We start from the raw sequence: 21,980 nt of genomic DNA on the forward strand, positions 1-21,980 counted from the left end.
TGATTGACATTTTTGAATCATGCTAGTTGCATTAGCACTTGAGGGAGGGAAGCCTTTGTCAACAAATATTGATCATTTAATTTCAGTGTTTTGATGGACTGCTAGATGGAACACTCAAATTTAATTTCACATATATTTTTGGAAACAATTTTGGGTAACTACCAAGCAATTTAATGTGTTTTCCACCAACTCTGCCTAGCATCATGGCAATGACTTTCCTCAACTCAAAAATTAAATTGCTCTTAAGGGTGGCACTGGCTCTATCCAAACAAAGCACAAGTTACTGTACATGCAGTACTTAAATTTTGAGAAGACTTTGGACTCCCAATGAATAGTTTTTGTTTCTATGGCCCTTTGTAATTTAATTTTTCGTTCATTGATTTTGGAACTTCAGAAGCTTTCATATTGACCCCAAGGTCCAGGGTCTGTCTGCAGGATTTAATCTTCCTGCTTCCTCGTTACTAGTTATTCTTTGTTTGAAACCTGTTGTGAGTCTTCCATAAAATGGGTTCTTTCCCACTAACCTAATTTCCCTGTTCTTAAGTTTTGAATTAATTCGTATTTCTGCTTTTTTTTTTGAAATGCTTACCAGAGATATGTTGAAGCACGGGTAAGATTTTCTTAAATAGCCATCACAGACATCTTTCCTGAACAAATAACATTAGTTATGTGTTATCTCAATGTTATTTGGAGCTTTTTAAAAACAGGAAAAGATAGCTGGGTCTAAAAGCATCAGACTGTTGTACTGCACTGTGGCGTTTTCAATAAGATAGGGTGCAGTCCTTGAAATGGTGAAGTACAACTACGGTATTGTCACAAAAATTAACATGATGAATTTGAATCCCTTTGCCTGATTGCCCTGTATTTAGTTTGAAGTGATTCCAAGTTTAAATTTTCTTTTTAGAGCTGCACTTTCTAGTTTGTTAGACAAAGATGGATTTTCAAAATTGAAGAACCATGTTTTGCTTATATTGTTTTAATATCCACAACAATCGCAGCTGAGCATTGCCTCTAACAGATTATTTGTGCTCCTGCAACCATCTAGCCTCAACAATGTTGGGTGCTAGGTGATCAAACTATGTAATATCCTTTCTAATTTGCTCAAAGTTGGCTTGCTTGTAAGAACATTAGGATGTAATGGTGTTGAACTCCGTAAGTAACAGAAGATAAGAGCGGGCCCCTCAGTCTTACCCTCCTGTTCAAGATAATCATGACTGATCTATCCCAGTCCTCAATTCCTTTGTGCTGGCTTCCCCAGGCCCTCAATACCGTGAATGTTCAAAAATTGTTTTGAACAAATCTTAAAAAAAAAAAATTCTTAATTGCATTTCTGTAGTGGAAATTTAAATTACTGATTTAATAGTTGTGGGTTGATGCTGATTAACAATTACTTGTAAAATGTTTGTTTCTGCTACGTCATTGTGCAACCTGTGTATATCCTTGAGGATATAGTATATATTTCGATAGCGGTACTTCATTCAGTATTTGAAAACTGTTTGGGCACAAGCATAGTGGCATTCCAATGTATGATCAGCACAACAGATAGGGTGTTTCCAATTCTTAAGCAGTTGTTTGAAGAGGGAGCAAATGAAGTCCATAAGACATGTACATTCTTTATAATTTCTGAAGGATTACGGGTAAGTGCATAGTAAAGCTCCAGTGCCCTATTAGCTTTGTGGCCGAGGTGGTGCACCTATAGATTTTCTGGATTTTGAGTATTTACAACTATTAATACCACACGTGTACATTTTTTTGGATGTTGCACACAAGAATAAATTTTCCAGTGAACTGGATCAGCTTTAGGGAAGAAAAGGAAATGGGAGCTGAATGAATTTAAAGGAAGTTTGTGAAGCAGGGCCCCATTGAACCAGATGCTGTACCATTAGGTTTCTGAACAAACAGCTAACAGGTTATTGGGGTTTTTACTCAACATCAAAAGCAAACAAAGCCAATTTGAAAACAACTGAATAAGATGACCATGGAGTTCATAGTCATACTTTATTGATCCTGGGGGAAATTGGTTTTCGTTACAGTTGCACCATAAATAATAAATAGTAATAAAACCATAAATAGTTAAATAGTAGTATGTAAATTATGCCAGGAAGTAAGTCCAGGACCAGCCTATTGGCTCAGGGTGTCTGACCCTCCAAGGGAGGAGTTGTAAAGTTTGATGGCCACAGGCAGGAATGACTTCCTGTGACGCTGTGTGTTGCATCTCGGTGGAATGAGTCTCTGGCTGAATGTACTCCTGTGTCCACCCAGTACATTATGTAGTGGATGGGAGACATTGTCCAAGATGGCATGCAACTTGGACAGCATCCTCTTTTCAGACACCACCGTCAGAGAGTCCAGTTCCATCCCTACAACATCACTGGCCTTACGAATGAGTTTGTTGATTCTGTTGGTGTCTGCTACCCTCAGCCTGCTGCCCCAGCGCACAACAGCAAACATGATCGCACTGGCCACCACAGACTCGTAGAACATCCTCAGCATCGTCCGGCAGATGTTGAAGGACCTCAGTCTCCTCAGGAAATAGAGACGGCTCTGACCCTTCTTGTAGACAGTCTCAGTGTTCTTAGACCAGTCCAGTTTATTGTCAATTCGTATCCCCAGGTATTTGTAATCCTCCACCATGTCCACACTGACCCCCTGGATGGAAACAGGGGTCACTGGTACCTTAGCTCTCCTCAAGTCTACCACCAGCTGCTTAGTCTTTTTCACATTAGGTTGCAGATAATTCTGCTCACACCATGTGACAAAGTTTCCTACCGTAGCCCTGTACTCCGCCTCATCTCCATTGCTGATGCATCCAACTATGGCAGAGTCATCAGAAAACTTCTGAAGATGACAAGACTCTGTGCAGTAGTTGAAGTCTGAGGTGTAAATGGGGAAGAGAAAGGGAGACAAGACAGTCCCCTGTGGAGCCCCAGTGTTGCAAGTGCACGTACTGTGGTCTGCCAGTCAGGTAATCAAGAATCCATGACACCAGGAAAGCATCCACCTGCATCGCTGTCAGCTTCTCCCCCAGCAGAGCAGGGCGGATGGTGTTGAATGCACTGGAGAAGTCAAAAAACATGACCCTCACAGTGCTCGCTGGCTTGTCCAGGTGGGCATAGACACGGTTCAGCAGTTAGACGATGGCATCCTCAACTCCTAGTCGGGGCTGGTAGGCTAACTGGAGGGGATCTAAGTGTGGCCTGACCATAGGCCGGAGCAGCTCCAGAACAAGTCTCTCCAGGGTCTTCATGATGTGGGAGGTCAATGCCACCGGTCTGTAGTCATTGAGGGTGCTGGGGCGTGGTGTCTTTGGCACAGGGATGAGGCAGAACGTCTTCCACAGTACAGGAACCCTCTGGAGCCTCAGGCTCAGGGTGAAGACATGGCGAAGTACTCCACATAGCTGAGAGGCACAGGCTTTGAGCACCCTGGTACTGACACCATCCGGTCCTGCAGCCTTGCTTGGGTTGTTCTTTCTCCCTCACCACCCCACCTCACTAAATTCACTAGTGCATCATGTTGATTATCTTCCAGTAGCACAGTTTAGGATATTTTACTCTGTTAGTGTTGGCATATAAATCCATCTTTTTGATAATTCATCACATTCGTGCTCCATAAGTGTTGCATTGGATCTTTTCAAGATGTGATCTGGCCAAAGGACTCTGCATTTTGATCACATCGTGTACTGTTGTGGCTGTATAGTTCAATGCTTGTTGATGACATGTCTCTGTTAATTATATTTGTTAAGCAATCACGTTTGTTAAGGCAATCTAAATGACCTGCTTCCTTTAATAGAGCACATTAAACCAAAGTATCGGAACACTACAGATCATAGCAACAGGTTTAAAGGTAAATCATTTGGCTTCTGTTATTGTGTTTCAATTAGATTTTTTTTAAGTTGCATTTTCTTATTGGCACTTGTGTTTTGTAACCTGTTCTGGATTGTACAATAAATGAAAAGGCTGAATTTTTGACCCTGTTGAAGCTAAGATGGCCACATTTACTGACTTGTGTTAATTTTCCCTAGTGGGTATAAAACGGTTCCTTGTCCCAACTTCCATTTGATTGCTTATGGTTTTCAATTTTGAATGGTGTGGAAGAACTCACTTGTAACCTGTCTATGATAAGTAATTTAAGTTGGGAATGCTGATAATAAAATTTGTACCCTTCCATTTATGAAAATACAGTTTGCTTCGCAGTATGTGTGTGTGTGTGTGTGTGTGTGTGTGTGTCTCTCTCTTCCAAGTTCAGCTGATCCTGTCTAGCATGCACAACAGTCAATGTTGCATCTTAAATTTATCTGCTCCAAGAACTTTGTCATGTGCAGGAATCAACAGATTTGGAGTTGACATAGTTTAGGATCCATGTTCATTGTTCACAGTAGCCGTTCAGTGTTATTTCCTGTTACTGCCCTGCAGGTGAAAGTGGATAGTATAATTGCAGCTGTTGAATCTGCTCAGTATCTAATCCACCACAATGGCACTGAGATTGTAAAACAGGTAATAAATTCTTTACCGTTTAGTAGAGTATATTCCCCTCAGTTTATGCAGAGAACGTAATCTGCTTCGTGTGACAGACGGCATATCTGAAATGCATTCTTCTCTCCAGGAAATCTATCATTTCATCAAGACTTTGATTGGCTACTTCACAGAATATTTAGATTGGGCGAAGGATGTTGTAAGTATTGCCAGGCTTTTGGTATAACTTTGTTTTGAATATGTTATGTCTAGTTAGTTATCCATCCAGTATAATTTCAATGTTAAATAAATGCAACTGAAAAATGAGTGCAAGATATATTTCAAAGTACTGAAATAAAACAGTACAGAAATACTCAGCAGGTCAGATGTCTGTGGAGAGAAAAACAATTAATGCTTTAGGCCAATGGCCATTTCTGCCGAATTAAAAGGTCATATTAATTTGTTGTTGGCCAACGAACAGTCACCCATCGCACAGTGCTGACTATCATGATCTAGTTAATCTCTCTCCTTCCACCACCACAGTTTTGATGTCCATGCACCCATTATGGATTTGCCTCTCCTAAAATGCATTGTAACAATGATGTATCCCTTTCTCAATCTTCCAGTGCTATCCATTTACTGTGCTCTTTTTGCCCTCACCTTCCTCTACCATAGTCCCTTCAAAAAATGTCTAAAGCTGGCCAGTTGTCCAATCTCAGAGGCCTTGGCTACCCAAACATATGTATATCCTTATGACCCCATTCCTACCTTGTTTTTTTCAAAATGGGCACCCTCATTACCTTTAAGTACTGAAGAATCCTTATGACCCCATTCCTACCTTGTTTTTTTCAAAATGGGCACCCTCATTACCTTTAAGTACTGAAGAATCCATTCTTCATATTCATTGCTCAAGGCTTGCTTTTCCCCTTGTATCTGATGGCCCTCTCTATGCTCTGTTGGTAATGGTATACCCAGTTACCTGGTTCCATTATTTTTAACTTGCCAGAACACATGGAAATTGTGGAAGTTTGCCAGCAAGTGACAGTCAGATTTCAGTCCATGCTAATGCACATCCTTCAGTACTTTGGACTCCAGGCCTTGCATAGGACGCCTAGCAATGGATACAGACAGACAGGTCTTGCATAATCCTCTAATGTGACACCTTGTCAAATGCCTAATGGAAATTTAAATATACTACATCTATACTTTCCCCTCTATCAACTCTCCCTGTTAAATTCTCAAAGATTTTAAGAAAATTTATCAAACATGATTTACTATTTATAAAATCATTGATTATGTGAGTATCAATGAAATAATCTGGCCCAGCCAGAACAATGTCCAACTTTCTATACTTTCTCCCAACCACTAAAACATATCTAGACTTTCTTTGTAGCTTGCTGTAATTAGTGAGGCCACTTGTACAAAGAGTCAAAATCATTAAAGAACAATGAATTTAGTTGGGAAAAGTGGAATTAATTTTTCTCAAAATGTACATTCTGTTTTACAGCTGAACAATGAAGTTGCGATCTGTAAGCCAGTTGCTAACGTGGTGGATGCAGTTGATATGATACTTTGCGGTTTTATAGTGGATTCCGTGGTAAAAGAAAAAATCCTCTATTCTTGATGCACAGGGCTTTTCTCTACATGATGAGTTTGACTGTCTGAAAATAACTGTTTTCTTTATTTTCTTTTAGAATGGATTTTGGTTTAGTCTTGGTTGCTGTACGATATTTCTAATTCCAAGTATTATATCTGCTGTGAAGCTGGCCAAATTCTATCGACGAATGGATACAGAGGATGTATACGATGAGTGAGTATGTTAAGAAATTTGTAGAAGTTATGTCTTTGTTCTTAAAGTTTTTCTACATTTGTAAATACAAGGAAATATATACAAAATTTCTAATTGGGATTGTTATGAAAATTATTTTTCAATGCATTACCATTTCAAAAATTTCATTTTCCATGTAATTTTGTTGTTCAATGAATAGGGTGATTTGGGAAAATTATTACTAGATTCAGCTGCCCAATGTACAGGAAACAAGTTCTTTAAAATTTTGTAACTACACAACTAAGCGAATGAGACATGAGCAGCTATTCTCGGATCTTGATTAGTGTGCTTGTTCTGTAAATTGGGTAACGTAAATCAAGTGTCTTTATTCAGGGATGACTGAGCAGAACAGTTGCTGTTTCCTAATTGAGTTTTTTTTTTGTCGTAGTGAACATTTCTTGTATTGGACAAAAGTAGTGTCTGCAAAACTAGTCTTCTCCCACCTTATTCTTGTTTCTCTTCAATTTCATTTCTTACCTCTTTTTATAAATGTAGAGAATTAATTTGAACTTTCAATTGATTTACTAATTGTTAGAATCTAAATCCTACATATTCCCTTTCTTCTTTACAGTTCCTCTGTCTCAGGGACTTGGCATTTTACTTTGTGATAACCATTGATACCCTTTCCACTTTCAGTTAAGATTTTTTATTTGGGCATTCATTACTGCTTTCAGTCACAGGTCAAATGAAAGTTGGAAAAGTTTTACGCCTCTTAATTTATGATCACTAATTTTGTTCTTGTTTCTTGCATAAAATTTAAATGCCAGTGACCAGGGTTGATTTAATTCAAATGTATAGCACCCAATAAAATGAGCACATGGACATTGTTCTTGGCAAAAATATAAGCACTACTTTAATTTTTTGTGTTCATATTAATAATATTCCCATTTTTACTCCTGTGTAGCACTGAGAATATACCCATGAAAATGTAAGAATTTGGTTTAACTGGTGCACCTTTGGGTGTCAATTTCTAAGTCTAACAGGGCAATAATTTGTAAGCTGAGTTGCACTTGTGGCATTGCATGGAATTGTGGGAATGCAGTGGTGTATTAAACTAACTTGAATTTAATTTGAATGCGAAATACTTGAGAACTTTTTTTTTGGTGAGGGAGGAGAGAATTGATCAAAGCTATTGCTTAGTGCAGTTTTGTTGCATAAATGCCTGGAATTATTTTTGCTTGTGTTATAGATAAAGCTGTATATAAGTATAAACAGCTTTTTATTAAAATACCTTTTTTGCAGTGTATTTAGGGTCAATTTAGGTATTTTGTAATTCAAGATAATACTATGGATATGAAAATGGAAGAAGCTACAGTTATAGCTTTGTTTTGAAATGAATTTGAAATAGATTTAGCAACGCAGCCATACTTCATTTTTCATTTTACTTCATGCAGTTCAAAATAAAAAGAACAATCTACATTGATATCCCAAGCTTTGATTTTGTTTTCCCTGTGCATGTTCATCTTTTGTTGCAGTTTGGAAAATGGTAGTAATGGTTATCATAATGAGCATTCACATGATATTCAAAGTCCAGTTTTAATAAGGTAAATGCCTTGGAGTGAATCTATGCATGCTATATTTTTCCTTGAGATACAGATTTATCTATGATCACTGCAGATGTTTCTTTGCTCAACCTAGTTGCAAAAAGTCCTAACATTTGCATGTTTTGAGAACACTAACCAGCATGAATACATTGATTAAAAGAAAGTATAGCCACTGTATAATGATCAATCAATTTACCTTGCTCCAGAGCAAATAGAATTGATTACTTTAACATAAATATGAAATGGATGATATATAGTTTACAAACTAGTATTCCTTTCACATTAGAATTTGTTTTTGTCCTGTAATCAAACAAAAATAAAAATTGCATTAATGAAAGGTCTATGGCACCATGATTGCTGTGTCGGGAAGAAGAGGTAGGAATTTAAATGTAGATATTATGTGTAGGGATTTCTTTATTGAATGATCTAAAAAGATAAACTGTCGGACATGCTTTCAGCACGCATCATAAGTTGTGACTTTTATGGCTTCATGTCAACATGAATGTTTTGTCAAGGAGATTTTTAGATGAAAAATCATTACTGTGTGACCAACAAGTTTTCAGGATTGTTCCATTCTGGTTAACAGACGTCTTTGGTAAATTACTCTGGAGAGCTGGAATTTCAGATATGTGGCTGGTTTTAGTGAACAAGTTCAAGGCCTTGTACTTACCAGCTCCTCTGGTGGGTTACAGAGGGAAGAATTGTTTTGCTTGTAGTACATATGGAATTTGATGGAAATCAAAAATGTATTTTGTGCATAGAACATTGGAAGGGTTACGTACCCAGTCTCCCAGCCCAGGTGAAGGATCTTGACCCAAAACATAACTGTCTACTTTCTTCTATGAATGCTGCCTGACCTGCTGAGTTCTTCCAGTATCTTGTGTATTGTGTTCCCTATTGTTTCCGACAAATCAGGTATATTCAAACCTGATGGTAATTATTTCTATGGTTCTGGATAGTAACCATATTTCCAAATCTTTAGTTTTATTAGGGAAGCCTGTAGGATATGAGTGCATTTTCTTTATACCCGTTTTTGTTACTTGTATAGCTGAGTAGATTTTTCTGTACATAAAGCAGATTTTTATGTCTGAGTTTTGGACTAATTTGAGCAATGGAGAGTTGTGAATATGTTTTGGATTTAAATAATTTAGTTAACTATAGGTCCAAAACTGGGTAGCTTGAGTTACTACAAAGTTCCAAGTAAATTTATTATCAAAGTACATGTCACCATATACAACCCTGAGATTAATTTTCTTGCGGGTATATTTAATAAATCCAATAATCATAATAGAATCAATGAATGACCGCTCAAAAAGGTGGACAGCCAGTGTTCAACAGACAACAAACTGCAAATACAGAAAGAAAGGGGGAAAAATAATAATAAATATTGAGAACATGAGATGAAGAATCCTTGAAAATAAGGTCATAGGTTGGGGGAACCGTTCAGTGATGGGGCAAGTGAAGTTGTGTAAAAAAAAAAATAGCTTTACATGAAATATCATTAGACATTTGAAGCAAATTCCAGGATGTAGACTGGTGATGATTCATTTCAGGGAATGGATATTTGTAAACCTGTTTCCTTGATTTGAATGAGTGCAGTTTGTGTATAAGCACCAAGCTCCAATCATGTCAGGCAGCACCTATTGAAAAGAGTAAACAGTCGACGTTTTGGGCTGAGATGCCTTAGCCTGAAAGGTCAACTGTTTACTCTTTGCCATCAATGCTGCCTGACCTGTTGAGTTCCTCCAGCATTTTGTGTGTGTTGCTTTGGATTTCCAGCATCTGTAGATTTTCTCGTGTTTGTGATTTAAGTTCCAATCATTTTCTTACTATATTAGAGCATGCCAGTTGAGTTTCATAAGATTTGTATATTTAATATTTTATGCTACTCTGCTGATGTCTTAAATGCTTTTAAATACTGGTCAAAGATGTGCAAGCAATTCTTTCAAAATACCATTGCAGAAATACAAATTCATCACTTCTGTAATGACTTGTCTCAAATTCAGTATTTTTTTGAATATATAGTCACTTCCATTTGAACTAAAGCAGAATACTGAAGAATACATGCTTGCACAGCCTCAAAAAAGGAATTAAATACCTTTTGTTTAACAGATGCTGTAAATACCTCTTGTTTAATTGCTTCTGCGTTTTTATTTTGTGACAATAGCACTCCACTATATGATACTTTGACCAGATTTCCCAGAGCTTCAGCCCCTCCAAAGCTTTCTGGTTGGTGAGACACTCCTGTCTTTGGGGTTGTTAAGGTACTGGATATAGTATATTTTTACATTTTTTCTTAAGATGCTGTGAGACAGCGTGATATATATCTATTCATGACCTAAGTACTGTACGAACAGTTATGTGTGAAGTGCAGAAAATTAAGTTCCTATAAATGGCAATGTGAAAACATCCAGATAATCTGTACTTTAATGTTGATTGAGATATAGAAGAGGACTACAACAGTACTGTGTTGTAAAGGCTTTCTGTGTCTAAAGAGCAACTTGGCTGTCCTGTATGATATTTGATGTAAAACAAATTTCCTGCAAACTTGTGGGCTAGTGACAGGTATTCCTGAAACAGTACAAGTGCCATATAAAAGGCATCTAATGTAACCAATAGTCAATATAGAGACCTTATGCCTTATTATGGTGATCTGACTATTTTGAGGACCTATCTACACCAGAGATGGAGGGATTTGGGTTTGTATTATTGTTACAGCCTCATTGATCTAGGATGCTTCTTTACCTGCTTATCCCCGCACTCATGTTTATTTACTGACTTGACTTGCTTTGGTCCTGGTATCACCCACTATTGGATTAAGTCTAGGCTGGGGTCTCACTAAATGTTTGAGAATGCTGGGTGGTTGTGGGTGGGGACAGTTGGAGATGGTGGGGTTGGAGAGGCTGGAGACAGAGGTTGTAGGAGGAGGATGTGAGGGAGACTGCAACTTTGCTAGTACCTCAAGCCCGGTTGTATGTAATGCCATTTGGCCGACCAGGTGCACTGACGTATTGTTGGCACTACTTGGATCACTGATCGAGAGCTATCTGTCAGTGCAAGGGCTGGAATTACTGTGGGGCCATAGGTACATGAGGAGCTTAGCAATGCCACTAAGTCTCAGGGCAAACAGCATGTGGTGAGCCTGCAGTAATACAGACAACTTCCTGCAGGGAAAACAAATGTCATTGCAGGCAGGCCATCTGCAGATCTGGCCTGTGGAAGCAGATGCAACTGGGTAAGCAATGGTTCAACAATGCTCCCCTCACCTCTGCCCAGCAATGTGACCTTTGTTCCTGGGATAATGCAGGCACCCCTACCATGGGTGTTGACAAGAAATCATGGCCCATCACTTGACTGTTACAAATGGCATGATGGGATCTAATAGGCCTTCAGGACTGATGGCGTATGGTTTAATTTCTCATCTGAAAGGTGACACCTCTGACAATGTAAGGATTCCATTGTACTACACCCAACCTTGTTGTTCAGTCATTACCTTAATGATTGTTTATTTGCCATAGGACTGAAAACCCCAAGCATCTGATTGGGAGATGAGAAAAATATTCATTGAGCTAAAACTGACTTAAATTAAGGAATTGCAGTTCAGTGTATCCTCCAAGCCAGAGATTCCCAACCTGGGATTCATGGAACTCTTGCTTAATGGTATCGGTCCATGACATAACGAAGATTGAGAATGCCTTAATACAGAATGTTCTTGAGCAGTCAGACTTCAAATTTAAAGGAATAAATTTTGAAGGGAGACTACAAAATCCTGTCACTATTATTGCTGCTTTCTTTCCTTATCAATAGGAATAGTTTTAATAGAATTGTTAATTGAAACAAAATCTTTAAATTAAAATTCATCATGGTCAACTTTCTTCAATTTTTCCTTCTGCTAGTTTCAAGCCCAACTAGAATCTAACATGATTCCCCTAACTTTCTAGTACCAGTACCAACAAGACACTGTGCTGTAGAAATGTTTTGAGTGGTTTAACTTTAGCCAGGAATCTGTTGTATAACAGGACTATTGTGGGCCAGAGGAGGGAGAAAATCTTTCTGCATCACTTGAGAATTCTTCATTTTGAGCCATTCTGTTGTTTATTTACAGTTAAGTCTAATAAGCCTGTGTGATGTGCAAGCAATATTTCTTTCAAGACCTTAAGTGTGATATTTCTGTAACTTCCACTACTTCAAAAATGAACTAAACTTGTTTTAGAACTCGCCCTTATTATATGCCTTAGACCCTTTGCATGTGCAGAATTATTGCACCTTATTCAAAAATATAATGAATGTCACCTGTTTCCTGCCTTTCAAAACTAACTTTAATTATTTCTTCCAGGAACTTCCAGTGGATTTGAAACATTACCTAATTCAGAGGTGTGACATGCTTCTGGCTCGCATGCTTTAGGGTGTTCTTTTCTGTTAACAAATTTTGCTCATTATTGATTATCAGATTGTCAGTCAGTGGTTGAACTCTTCAAGTGATATCCGCATTCAACATTTTGCTGTTATTCACTGTTAGATTTGTTAAGTACTGTGTTTATATTTAGGAAGATATGAAGACTTGAGCAGTACCAGTATTTCCATCATGTTCCACAATTGTATGTCACTTGATCATACATTTGTTTTAAATCAGTTGATTAGTATATCTGTTAATATATTAATGGGTCAAGATATGACCTTGTACATAGTGACAAATGGCTTTGGGTGTTTGAATTGAGCTCACTGGGAAGGATAGATTTTGTGCATTCCATTTAATGCCTTTGCAACAAAATTATTTTCTCATTGATGTCATAAAATATCATTGAATGATAATGTTCTAAAGGAGAATCTGAATTTTTTTCATCATTGTGCTTTGTATATTTTTTCTTCTTTAAAAATGAATAGCCAGGTGTTGCCTGAGACAGAAACTATGCATAAAACTTTCTCCCTATTTTGTCTTGAATCAGTCTGCAAATGTTATCCAGCAGTGTTGACTCCCCTCCTTCTCTGCGGCTCATCATCCTGTAGATTCCTCCTTTATAGTAGAAGGCAGTGGATTTCTTGAAGTTCAGACCTGTAAAATCTTTTGTGCCATGTAAAACTGCAGTTTGTTGTATTCAGATCTATTCTAATAATGCAAATATTTGACTTGCTGAAACTTAGTATTTTGTAATTCAACATGATCACTGTCATTAAAAATGTAGAAACATTTATGGGTCAACATTAATTTGGCTATCTAAATGTCAGACTTTTAACAAGTAAGATTCTTATGAAAGAAGATTTTCACTGAACTGAATAGAAAAGATTTTTTGAAGTGTAATAGCTACAGTGTGGAAAACATTAATTGTATTCAGTTTAACCATTTACATTTCTTTCTGACATTGTAGCAGTGTAATGGAATATTGGTAGATGAACTGGACAGCTGCTTGAAGGTACGTTTCTTTACTACCTTTGTAATTATGCAGAGTTACACTTTCAGTTTTAAAGTATTACTAAAAAATACATATGAATATCAACAAAAGTTTTTTCCTAATTCTTTCATGGTGTCCATTTTAAAAAATAATGCAATTAGATACTTAATGCTTTTAATGGAATTTTGAGCTAAGAGGTACTTTATTGCAGTACATATTTTCAGGACAATGAACTGTGAAAACCATTCTTGCTCTTTTCGGGCACTTGGAAGAAAAGCTTGACTTTTTTGTTCACTTAAGATGTTTCACTTTCTATTAATTTCCTTTTCTCTCTTTATGAAATAGTATAATTTCAAAAGCTGCCTAAAACAACAGACTATTTTTCAGTTCATAGAAATCAATGGCAAGACCAGCATTTTTAAATTATTATTATTATCAGAATCAGGTTATGTCCAGCAGCATGTCATGAAATTTGTGAACTTTATATCAGCAGTACAATGAAAGGAATGATAAATATCGAGAGGAAAAAACTGAGTTATCTTAAGTGTGTGTGTGTGTGTGTGTGTGTGTGTGTGTGTGTGTGTGTGTGTGTGTGTGTGTGTACAGGTGTAGGTGAAACTACCAACAATATGCTGATGGGTAGGCATTTGCAGGATTTAGACCTAGTGAGATAATTCAATTCTAAATCAAGATGGAGCAGGAATGAAGGTGGTTTTCCCCGTATTCCCACTGCTTGATGTTAAGCTTTTAGTTTCCTGTTGGAGCTGTATTAATGAATATGTAAGTGTAAAATATTCCATTGTATTCCTGTCTAGTGTTGTAGATAGAAAATTTTGTTTTCAGAAATGGGAAATAGTTTCTGGAGCTGGATATACTGCAATGAATGACTGTGTGTCATGTTTCAATTGTCACTTGTGCTGTTATTCTGGCCTTGATGATACTGCAGTCAAGTGTCAAGGATAGGTGGCTAACACCATCATAGTTGGAGATGGTCTTTGCCTAGCACTTGTGTAAATTTAATGTCATATAAGGAATGCCTCAAGTTTTGGCTCAGTTAATCTGCAAGCAGTCTTATCTGTTTCATTTTCTGTGGAGATTTGAATGGAACTAAATATTGTGTGATCAACTGCATGCATTATCTGACCGTGATAAGCGGAAAGCTCGTGAAGAAATGGGTTGGTTTGAGTCTACAAATCTGCTTGTATATTTATTTAGAAATCAGCTATTTATAACTATCACATGTGATTGGCCCAGCAGCTGTGGGGTTTCTTGTGTGTTGTGTGAGTAAACAATTCAGGTAAATTTAACCTATTCAACTCAACTTTATGGAAGGAAGAAATTCTGTTGTAATGAAGTAAACTTTGCAGCTTTTCAATGAGCAATCTGCAGAACATTAATTTTACTCAGAAGCAGGTTTTCATGTTTTGATAATGATCTGATTTCACATCTTTGTTATTTTCTTTTGCCCATAGGAGGAGCTTCAGACATTTTGGTAGGCATAGCAACAGTTTGAGAGTGGAAAGCCTTCAGATAATTCCAGTCCAGCCCGTCTCAGTCAATATGCACCTTATTAACCATGTGTAAGAGGTATTGGCAATAAATAATTGAAATACAGTGCACATGAAAAAGGCTATGGTCAAATGGTATCAGCATAATTACCATCTAAAGTCTTGCTCAATGATAGTTGAAGGACAGTCAGGCATTCTTGTTCCATATCCCAAACCCTTACTTTGTATACTTGTATTATTTTGAGTAGTTTTCAGTTGATTATTCCACAACATGCTGCTCTGATGTTTCAGTCTGTAGAATCATTTTCTTTTTGGCTTCATTATTACTTTAGCACTTGTACTAACAATTTTGTTATCTTTGAATAATTTGAACTCAAGTTTGTGATTTTGGATATTTTTGTGTAAAAGATTGGTAAATTAGCATTTTCTAATTTTTAATGTAGATTGTTTTGTATGCATAAACTGTGGATTGGATTATATATTTTGTGAAACTGAAATTTAGAAATGTTTAAATGTAACTATACTGTTGCAATTGGATTTCTACTATTATGTTGTATGGATAGATGTCCAAATTAATGGAGATTTCTTATGTGGGAAAAATAGTTTTATGAACCCTTTTGCTAAATGTACTGAAAACCACTCTTCAAAAGCCTGCAGTGAACTATTCAAGACGATAAGGATACTTTTGCAATGTAGACCAATTGTTTCATTTCAAGATACTAATACCGTGATGGAGCATTTGTAGTGAAATTGGTTAAAATATTAAGAATCTTTTTGTAGCCATATCCTCATTATGTACACCAATTTAAAGGATACAGTATTCAAGGTATTTAAATGGGTTTCTCTGGCATTATGTAGTAACATTGTTTTCACTGGGTAGGATGTGCAAATTCTACATACTTCTAACTTAAAATTGAATTTGTAAATAATATTCAAATTTGTAGATTTATGGGATTTTTCTCTATTTTGAATATTCAATAAAATGTCTTCATATTGGGTGGTGTTTGCAATGTCAGGTTGAGACAACTAAAGATGCAGATGTTTGACATTAAAGTGCCCGTTTTACACTGCATTACACAACAATAACAATTGGATCTCAAACTTGTTAGTTCCACCACCTCTCCCAGATTCTCAAATGAATTCTGTATTGTGCAACTTTAGCTACCATCGTCCTTTACATTATTTGCCAAGTTGCCTGTGACTCGTACTGGAAGTAACATGAGCCTTTGCTGTTCTTCAGTCAAATTTTTCATCAGACGAGAGACTCTGGAGAGGTTACAACAAAATTGAGGCTTTGGGTGTCACCTTCTGTTCTGCCCAAAGGGTGTCACCTTTTGGGAACCTTCAGTTACCCTCTGTTCTGCATGGATTTCTGGTTGCATTTCTATCACTTAGTTATTAGCACGTGCACAGAAAAGTTGCCACAACTGAGTATGTTGAGTGGGCATGGGCTCTGAAGCATGTTTCAGGTACACAGGGCAGCTTGTGCTGATATTCAGGGAGCTGACTAACACAGGGTCTTTTGCCATAATCTTGTCATCATCTGACCTGATTACACTCTTCCTGGAAAGATGATGAAGCCATTAAGCTTTCATGGTGCTTCTGAATCCTCCTGCTATTAAGAACCATTCAAAATAAATTTTAGAAGTATTACACACGAGAAAGGCTGCAGATGCAAGAAATCCAAAGCAATACACAGAATGCTGGAGGAACTTGTAGGTCAGGTAGCAAAACTGGAAATGAATAGAAAATGATGTTTTGGGCTGAAACCCCCAAAAATATTAAACTTGAATCACATACGAACTCTTAAACATTTTTAAATTAAAACTGCAACAAGCACAAACAGTTGAAATATACATAGTTAGCTTTATTTTTGTCATCCTTCCTTGCAGTCATGAAATGAGTGCATAACGTCTAACTTGGTGCAGGATCTATTAAAAAAAAAATTTCCAACAGATTTGTGGTTTGTTACTGGACTTGATATGGAATCCAGTATCAGTTTTGCCAGAGCTGTTAGCGCAATCCAATATGCATATGGCAAAAATGGTAAACTGTTGACACTGATGGCTTAAGTGCCAGCAGTTCACTAAAACATACTGGCATTTCCCAGCAAGATTCTGGTCAAAATACTTTGAAAGCTGGCAATTAATGTTGTGCAGTTTTTTGTTTAAAATCAAATGGACAAAACTGCTAAAATGCTTTCATGTCTGAACTTAGTACCCTCGAAGACAACATTAATGGAAAATATGATGCAATATGGTCCTTGAGGTGTTATGGGGATCCTACTTCCTCAAAGCTACCTGCCCCTCCACCTATATTCATCACCTGCAAACTTTACACCAAAGCCGTCAATTCCATCATCCAAATCATTGACATATATTGTAAAAAGAATCTTTTCCAACACAGACCCTTGAAGAACACCACTAGTCACTGGCAGCCAACAAGAAAAGGCCCCCTTTATTCCCACGCTTTGCCTCTGGCCAATCAGCTTCTGCTTTATCCATGCTAGAATCTTTCCTGTGAAGGCTGATTTATACTTCTGCGTCAAATCGACACCATAAGTATGGCATAGCTGCGAACCCTACACAGTGCCTACGTGGATTCCTACGTCGTAGCCTGACGCAGCAACGCAGACCGCAACAACTGTGATTGGTCCGCTTGGTAGCATCGCATTTCCTCCTACGCTGCAATAGCTTCCCATTGGGTGACTGAAGGGCAGGGAAGGAACTCTGGCTGCAATGCTTTCCATAGAGCTTTACAGACCTCCGAAATTATGGAGGACACATTTCACTTTTACGAAAAAAGACGCTTGCTTTAAACTTGTTTACCCCGAGAAAGACTACCATGACCATGAAGCCTTGCATAGGCAGGTGTGCGCGAATTGCAGAGCGACGCAGACACACCAGCGCACAAGTATAAATGCTCACAACGTTGCCCACTTGCGTAGGCTATGGCGCAAGCTTGACGCACAGGTATAAATCAGCCTTAATACCTGTAATACCATGGGCTCAGGTGTGGCATCGTTAAAGTCTGCTGGAAAATCCAAGTACTGTACACATCATTCTTCACTGATTCACCTTTGTCTATCCTGCTTGTTATTTCTTCAAAGAATTCCTACAGATTTGTCAAGCAAGCTTCCCCCCCTCAAGAAAACTATGTTGTCTACGGCCTATTTTATCATGTGCTTCCCAAGTACCCTGAAATCACATCTTTAGCAATCAACTCCACATCTTCCCAACCACTGAGGTCAGACTAACTGGCCTGTAATTTCCTTTCTGCCTCTCTCCCTTCTTGAAGAGTCAAGTGACATTTGTAATTTACCATCCTTTCAGAATCTAGTGATTCTTGAAGGATCATTACTAATGCCACTACAATCTCTTAGCTACCTTTATCAGAACCCTGGAGTATACACCATCTGGTCCAGGTGATAGCTACCTTCAGACCTTTCAGTTTCCCAAGAACCTTCTCCCTAGTAATGGCAACACACTTCTGACCCCTTACACTCTCAAACTTCCAGCATACTGCTAGTATCTTCCACAGTGAAGACTGATGCAAAATACTATTCAATTCACATGCCCTTTCCTTGTCCCCCATTCTCACAAAAACTGTGGGTCAACTGTCTAAGAAAAATAACAAGATGGCTTGAGTTGCAAAAGTAGATTGATGTACTTTTATTTACAAAAATAGTGGGAAAAACAAAAACTTGGACGTCCACATCAAAACAAGAAAAAAAAATACAATATATATGAATGGGAATAAGGAACCTTGGTTCTCAAGGGATATTGCAACTCTGATAAAGAAGAAGAGAGCGTTGTATGACGTGTATAGGAAACGGAGTCAATAAGGTGCTTGAGTATAAAAAGTGCAAGAAAATACTTAAGAAGGGAATCAGGAAGGCTAAAAGAAGACATAAGGTTGCCTTGGCAGTCAAAGTGAAGGATAATCCAAAGAGCTTTTACAGGTATATTAAAAGGATTGTAAGGGATAAAATTGGTCCTCTTGAAGGTCAGAGTGGTCGGCTATGTGCCGAACCAAAAGAAATGGGGGAGATCTTAAATGGGTTTTTTGCATCTGTATTTACTAAGGAAACTGGCTTGAAGTCTATGGAATTAAGGGAAACAAGTAGTGAGATTGTGGAAACTGTACAGATTGAAAAGGAGGAGGTGCTTGCTGTCTTGAGGAAAATTAAAGTGGATAAATCCTCAGGACCTGACAGGGTATTCCCTTGGACCTTGAAGGAGACTAGTGTTGAAATCGCAGGGGCCCTGGCAGATATATTTAAAATGTTGGTGCCTACGGGTGAGGTGCCGGAGGATTGGAGAGTGGCTCATGTTGTTCCGTTGTTTAAAAAAGGATCGAAAAGTGATCTGGGAAATTATAGGCCGGTAGGTTTGACATCGGTAGTGGGTAAGTTATTGGAGGGAGTACTAAGAGACAGAATCTACAAGCATTTGGTTAGACAGGGACTTATTAGGGACAGTCAACATGGCTTTGTGTGTGGTAGGTCATGTTTGACCAATCTATTGGAGTTTTTCGAGGAAGTTACCAGGAAAGTGGATGAAGGGAAGGCAGTGGATGTTGTCTACATGGACTTCAGTAAGGCCTTTGACAAGGTCCCGTATGGGAGGTTAGTTAGGAAAATTCAGTCGGTAGGTGTACATGGAGAGGTGGTAAATTGGATTAGACATTGGCTCAATGGAAGAAGCCAAAGAGTGGTAGTAGAGAATTGCTTCTCAGAGTGGAGGCCTGTGACTAGTGGTGTGCCACAGGGATCAGTGCTGGGTTCATTGATATTTGTCATCTATATCAATGATCTGGATAATAATGTGGTAAATTGGATCAGCAAATTTGCTGATGATACAAAGATTGAAGGTGTGGACAGTGAGGAAGGTTTTCAGAGCCTGCAGAGGGACTTGGGCCAGCTGGAAAAATGGGCTGATAAATGGCAGATGGAGTTTAATACAGACAAGTGTGAGGTATTGCACTTTGGAAGGTAGAACATACAGGGTAAATGGTAAGGCACTGAGGAGTGCAGTAGAACAGAGGGATCTGGGAATACAGATACAAAATTCCCTAAAAGTGGTGTCACACGTAGAAAGGGTACCAAAAGAGAGCTTTTGGTACATTGGCCTTTATTAATCAAAGTATTGCGTATAAGAGCTGGAATGTTATGATGAGGTTGTATAAGGCATTGGTGAGGCCGAATCTCGAGTATTGTGTTCAGTTTTGGTCACCAAATTACAGGAAGGATATTAATAAGGTTGAAACAGTGCAGAGAAGGTTTACAAGGATGTTGCCGGGACTTGAGAAACTCAGTTACAGAGAAAAGTTGAATAGGTTAGGACTTTATTCCCTGGAGCGTAGAAGAATGAGGGGAGATTTGATAGAGGTATATAAAGTTATGATGAGTATAGATAGACTGAATGCAAGCAGGCTTTTTCCACTGAGGCAAGGGGACAAAAAAACCAGAGGACATGGGTTAAGGGTGAGGGGGGGGGGAAAGTTTAAAGGGAACATTAGGGGGAACTTCTTCACACAAAGAGTGGTGGGGGTATGGAATGAGCTGCTAGACAAGGTGGTAAATGCGGGTTCTTTTTTAACATTTAAGAATAAGTTGGACAGATACATGGATGGGAGGTGTATGGAAGGATATGGTGCATGTGCAGGTCAGTGGGACTAGGCAGAAAATAGTTCGGCACAGCCAAGAAGGGCCAAAAGGCCTGTTTCTGTGCTGTAGTTTTTCTATGGTTTCTATATACAGCTTGCAATTATCACCTGTCTGGTTAACAGCCACCCTCAGACTAAACAAAAAACAAACAAAAACCCAAAGCCTGTCTGTCTGTATCTTGTTTTACGGTGGTTGAACAAGATACAGACAGACAGGCTTTGGGTTTTTGTTTGTTTTTTGTTTAGTCTGAGGGTGGCTGTTAACCAGACAGGTGATTGGTAACCCAGGGCTTATAACTGCTGAGCCCCTCCCCCTAGACCAACCAAAAGCTAATTAACTCAATTACCTTCCACTTCACACAATCTGAAACTCTACTGCCAGTTCTCACAATAAACACATATACCTCATTATAGGATTCACCATTTCCCAGTTAAATAACTTAAATAAACCCCAAAACTTTACCACAAGATGAGTAATTAGGTAACATAACCCTTGACCCAGTTAAAGATGGTATCCTCCACCATCAGCACACCTGTGCAGTTGCTGCTGCCTCTATATAAGATAGCTCTATGCAGCAGCTCTGTTTCAGACCCAGTGACTGTGGAGGAGAGAAGCGTCAGATTAACATGACACTTCAGCAAAACACTTATTGGAAAGATGAATGTGAATAAATTGACCTGAGATAATTAGACTGTGACATAGTGTGTTTCTTTTTTCCATACCTATTACTGCTGGGAATGTGTAAAATTGTGACTGTTGATTCATTGTGATGCATGCACTCACCACAATAACAGAGAGGAATGATGTGTGTGGATGACCCTTTCAGTGTTTTACTGAGTGTGCCATGTGCCGCCTGTAATCAGTGATGGGCCTTCGTCACATTACCACCCTCCTCTCCTCCAGCGGCAATGTTTGGCAGTCTTGACAGGAAGTCCACTGTGATATTCTCCTTGCCTGCTTTGTGCTGCACACAGAACCTGAAAGATTGAAGTTCCTGGTACCACCTAGTCACCCTGGCATTCTGGTCCTTCATTGTCTGGATCCAGGTCAGGGCTCTGTGGTCCGTCTGGAGGTCAAACTCCCTCCCAAGAAGGTAGTACCCGAGGCTGTCCAATGCCCACTTGATTGCCAGACACTCCTTCTCGATTGTGGAGTACTGGGTTTCACGAGGCAGAAGTTTCCTGCTGAGATGTAACACAGGACGTTGCTCACCTGGCTCTCCCTGAGCCAGTACTGCCCCGATGCCTACACCTGAGGCATCTACCCGCACCAGGGAGCGGCGTTCAAAGTCAGGACTCTGCAACACAGGGGAAGAGCATAATTTCTCCTTCAGGGCCTGGAAAGCACTTTCACACTCCTCACTCCATTCCACAGGATTACGGGCCAATTTGCAGGTGAGGTTGGTCAATGGGGCTGCCAGGGTTGAAAAGTGAGGGATGAACCAACGGTACCAGCCCACTAGGCCAAGAAAAGACTGGCCCTGGGTCTTGGTACGGGGCCTGGGGCTGTTCAGAATGGCCTCAACTTTATCCATCCGAGGCCGGACTTCACCTCTCCCCAGCTGATACCCCAGTTTCCAGGTTTCCTG

The 21,980-nt window shown here is 38.8% G+C and overlaps 1 protein-coding gene across 12 annotated transcripts in view; it reads left to right on the forward strand.

Annotated features, from left to right (window-relative positions):
* The window catches only part of prom1a (prominin 1a), a 166,914-nt gene extending 151,201 nt beyond the window's left edge, over nucleotides 1–15,713 (forward strand). For 6 of the 12 annotated variants that reach the window (XM_072252996.1, XM_072252994.1, XM_072252991.1 and 3 more), the window contains 11 exons: nucleotides 3,793–3,846; nucleotides 4,416–4,496; nucleotides 4,606–4,674; nucleotides 5,962–6,051; nucleotides 6,149–6,264; nucleotides 7,187–7,210; nucleotides 7,758–7,826; nucleotides 9,994–10,090; nucleotides 12,163–12,200; nucleotides 13,193–13,237; nucleotides 14,689–15,713. In XM_072252996.1, coding sequence (XP_072109097.1) covers nucleotides 3,793–3,846; nucleotides 4,416–4,496; nucleotides 4,606–4,674; nucleotides 5,962–6,051; nucleotides 6,149–6,264; nucleotides 7,187–7,210; nucleotides 7,758–7,826; nucleotides 9,994–10,063 — 573 coding nt within the window. In that variant the 3' untranslated portion in view covers nucleotides 10,064–10,090; nucleotides 12,163–12,200; nucleotides 13,193–13,237; nucleotides 14,689–15,713. Of the gene's footprint in view, nucleotides 1–3,792; nucleotides 3,847–4,415; nucleotides 4,497–4,605; nucleotides 4,675–5,961; nucleotides 6,052–6,148; nucleotides 6,269–7,186; nucleotides 7,211–7,757; nucleotides 7,827–9,993; nucleotides 10,091–12,162; nucleotides 12,201–13,192; nucleotides 13,238–14,688 lie in introns of those variants that run through there. The other 6 variants (XM_072252997.1, XM_072252999.1, XM_072252998.1 and 3 more) reach the window with 6 other exon arrangements.
* Nucleotides 15,714–21,980: the final 6,267 nt, after the last annotated feature.

The sequence above is a fragment of the Mobula birostris genome, chromosome 3 (genome assembly GCF_030028105.1).
Source record: "Mobula birostris isolate sMobBir1 chromosome 3, sMobBir1.hap1, whole genome shotgun sequence".
NCBI lineage: Eukaryota > Metazoa > Chordata > Chondrichthyes > Myliobatiformes > Myliobatidae > Mobula > Mobula birostris.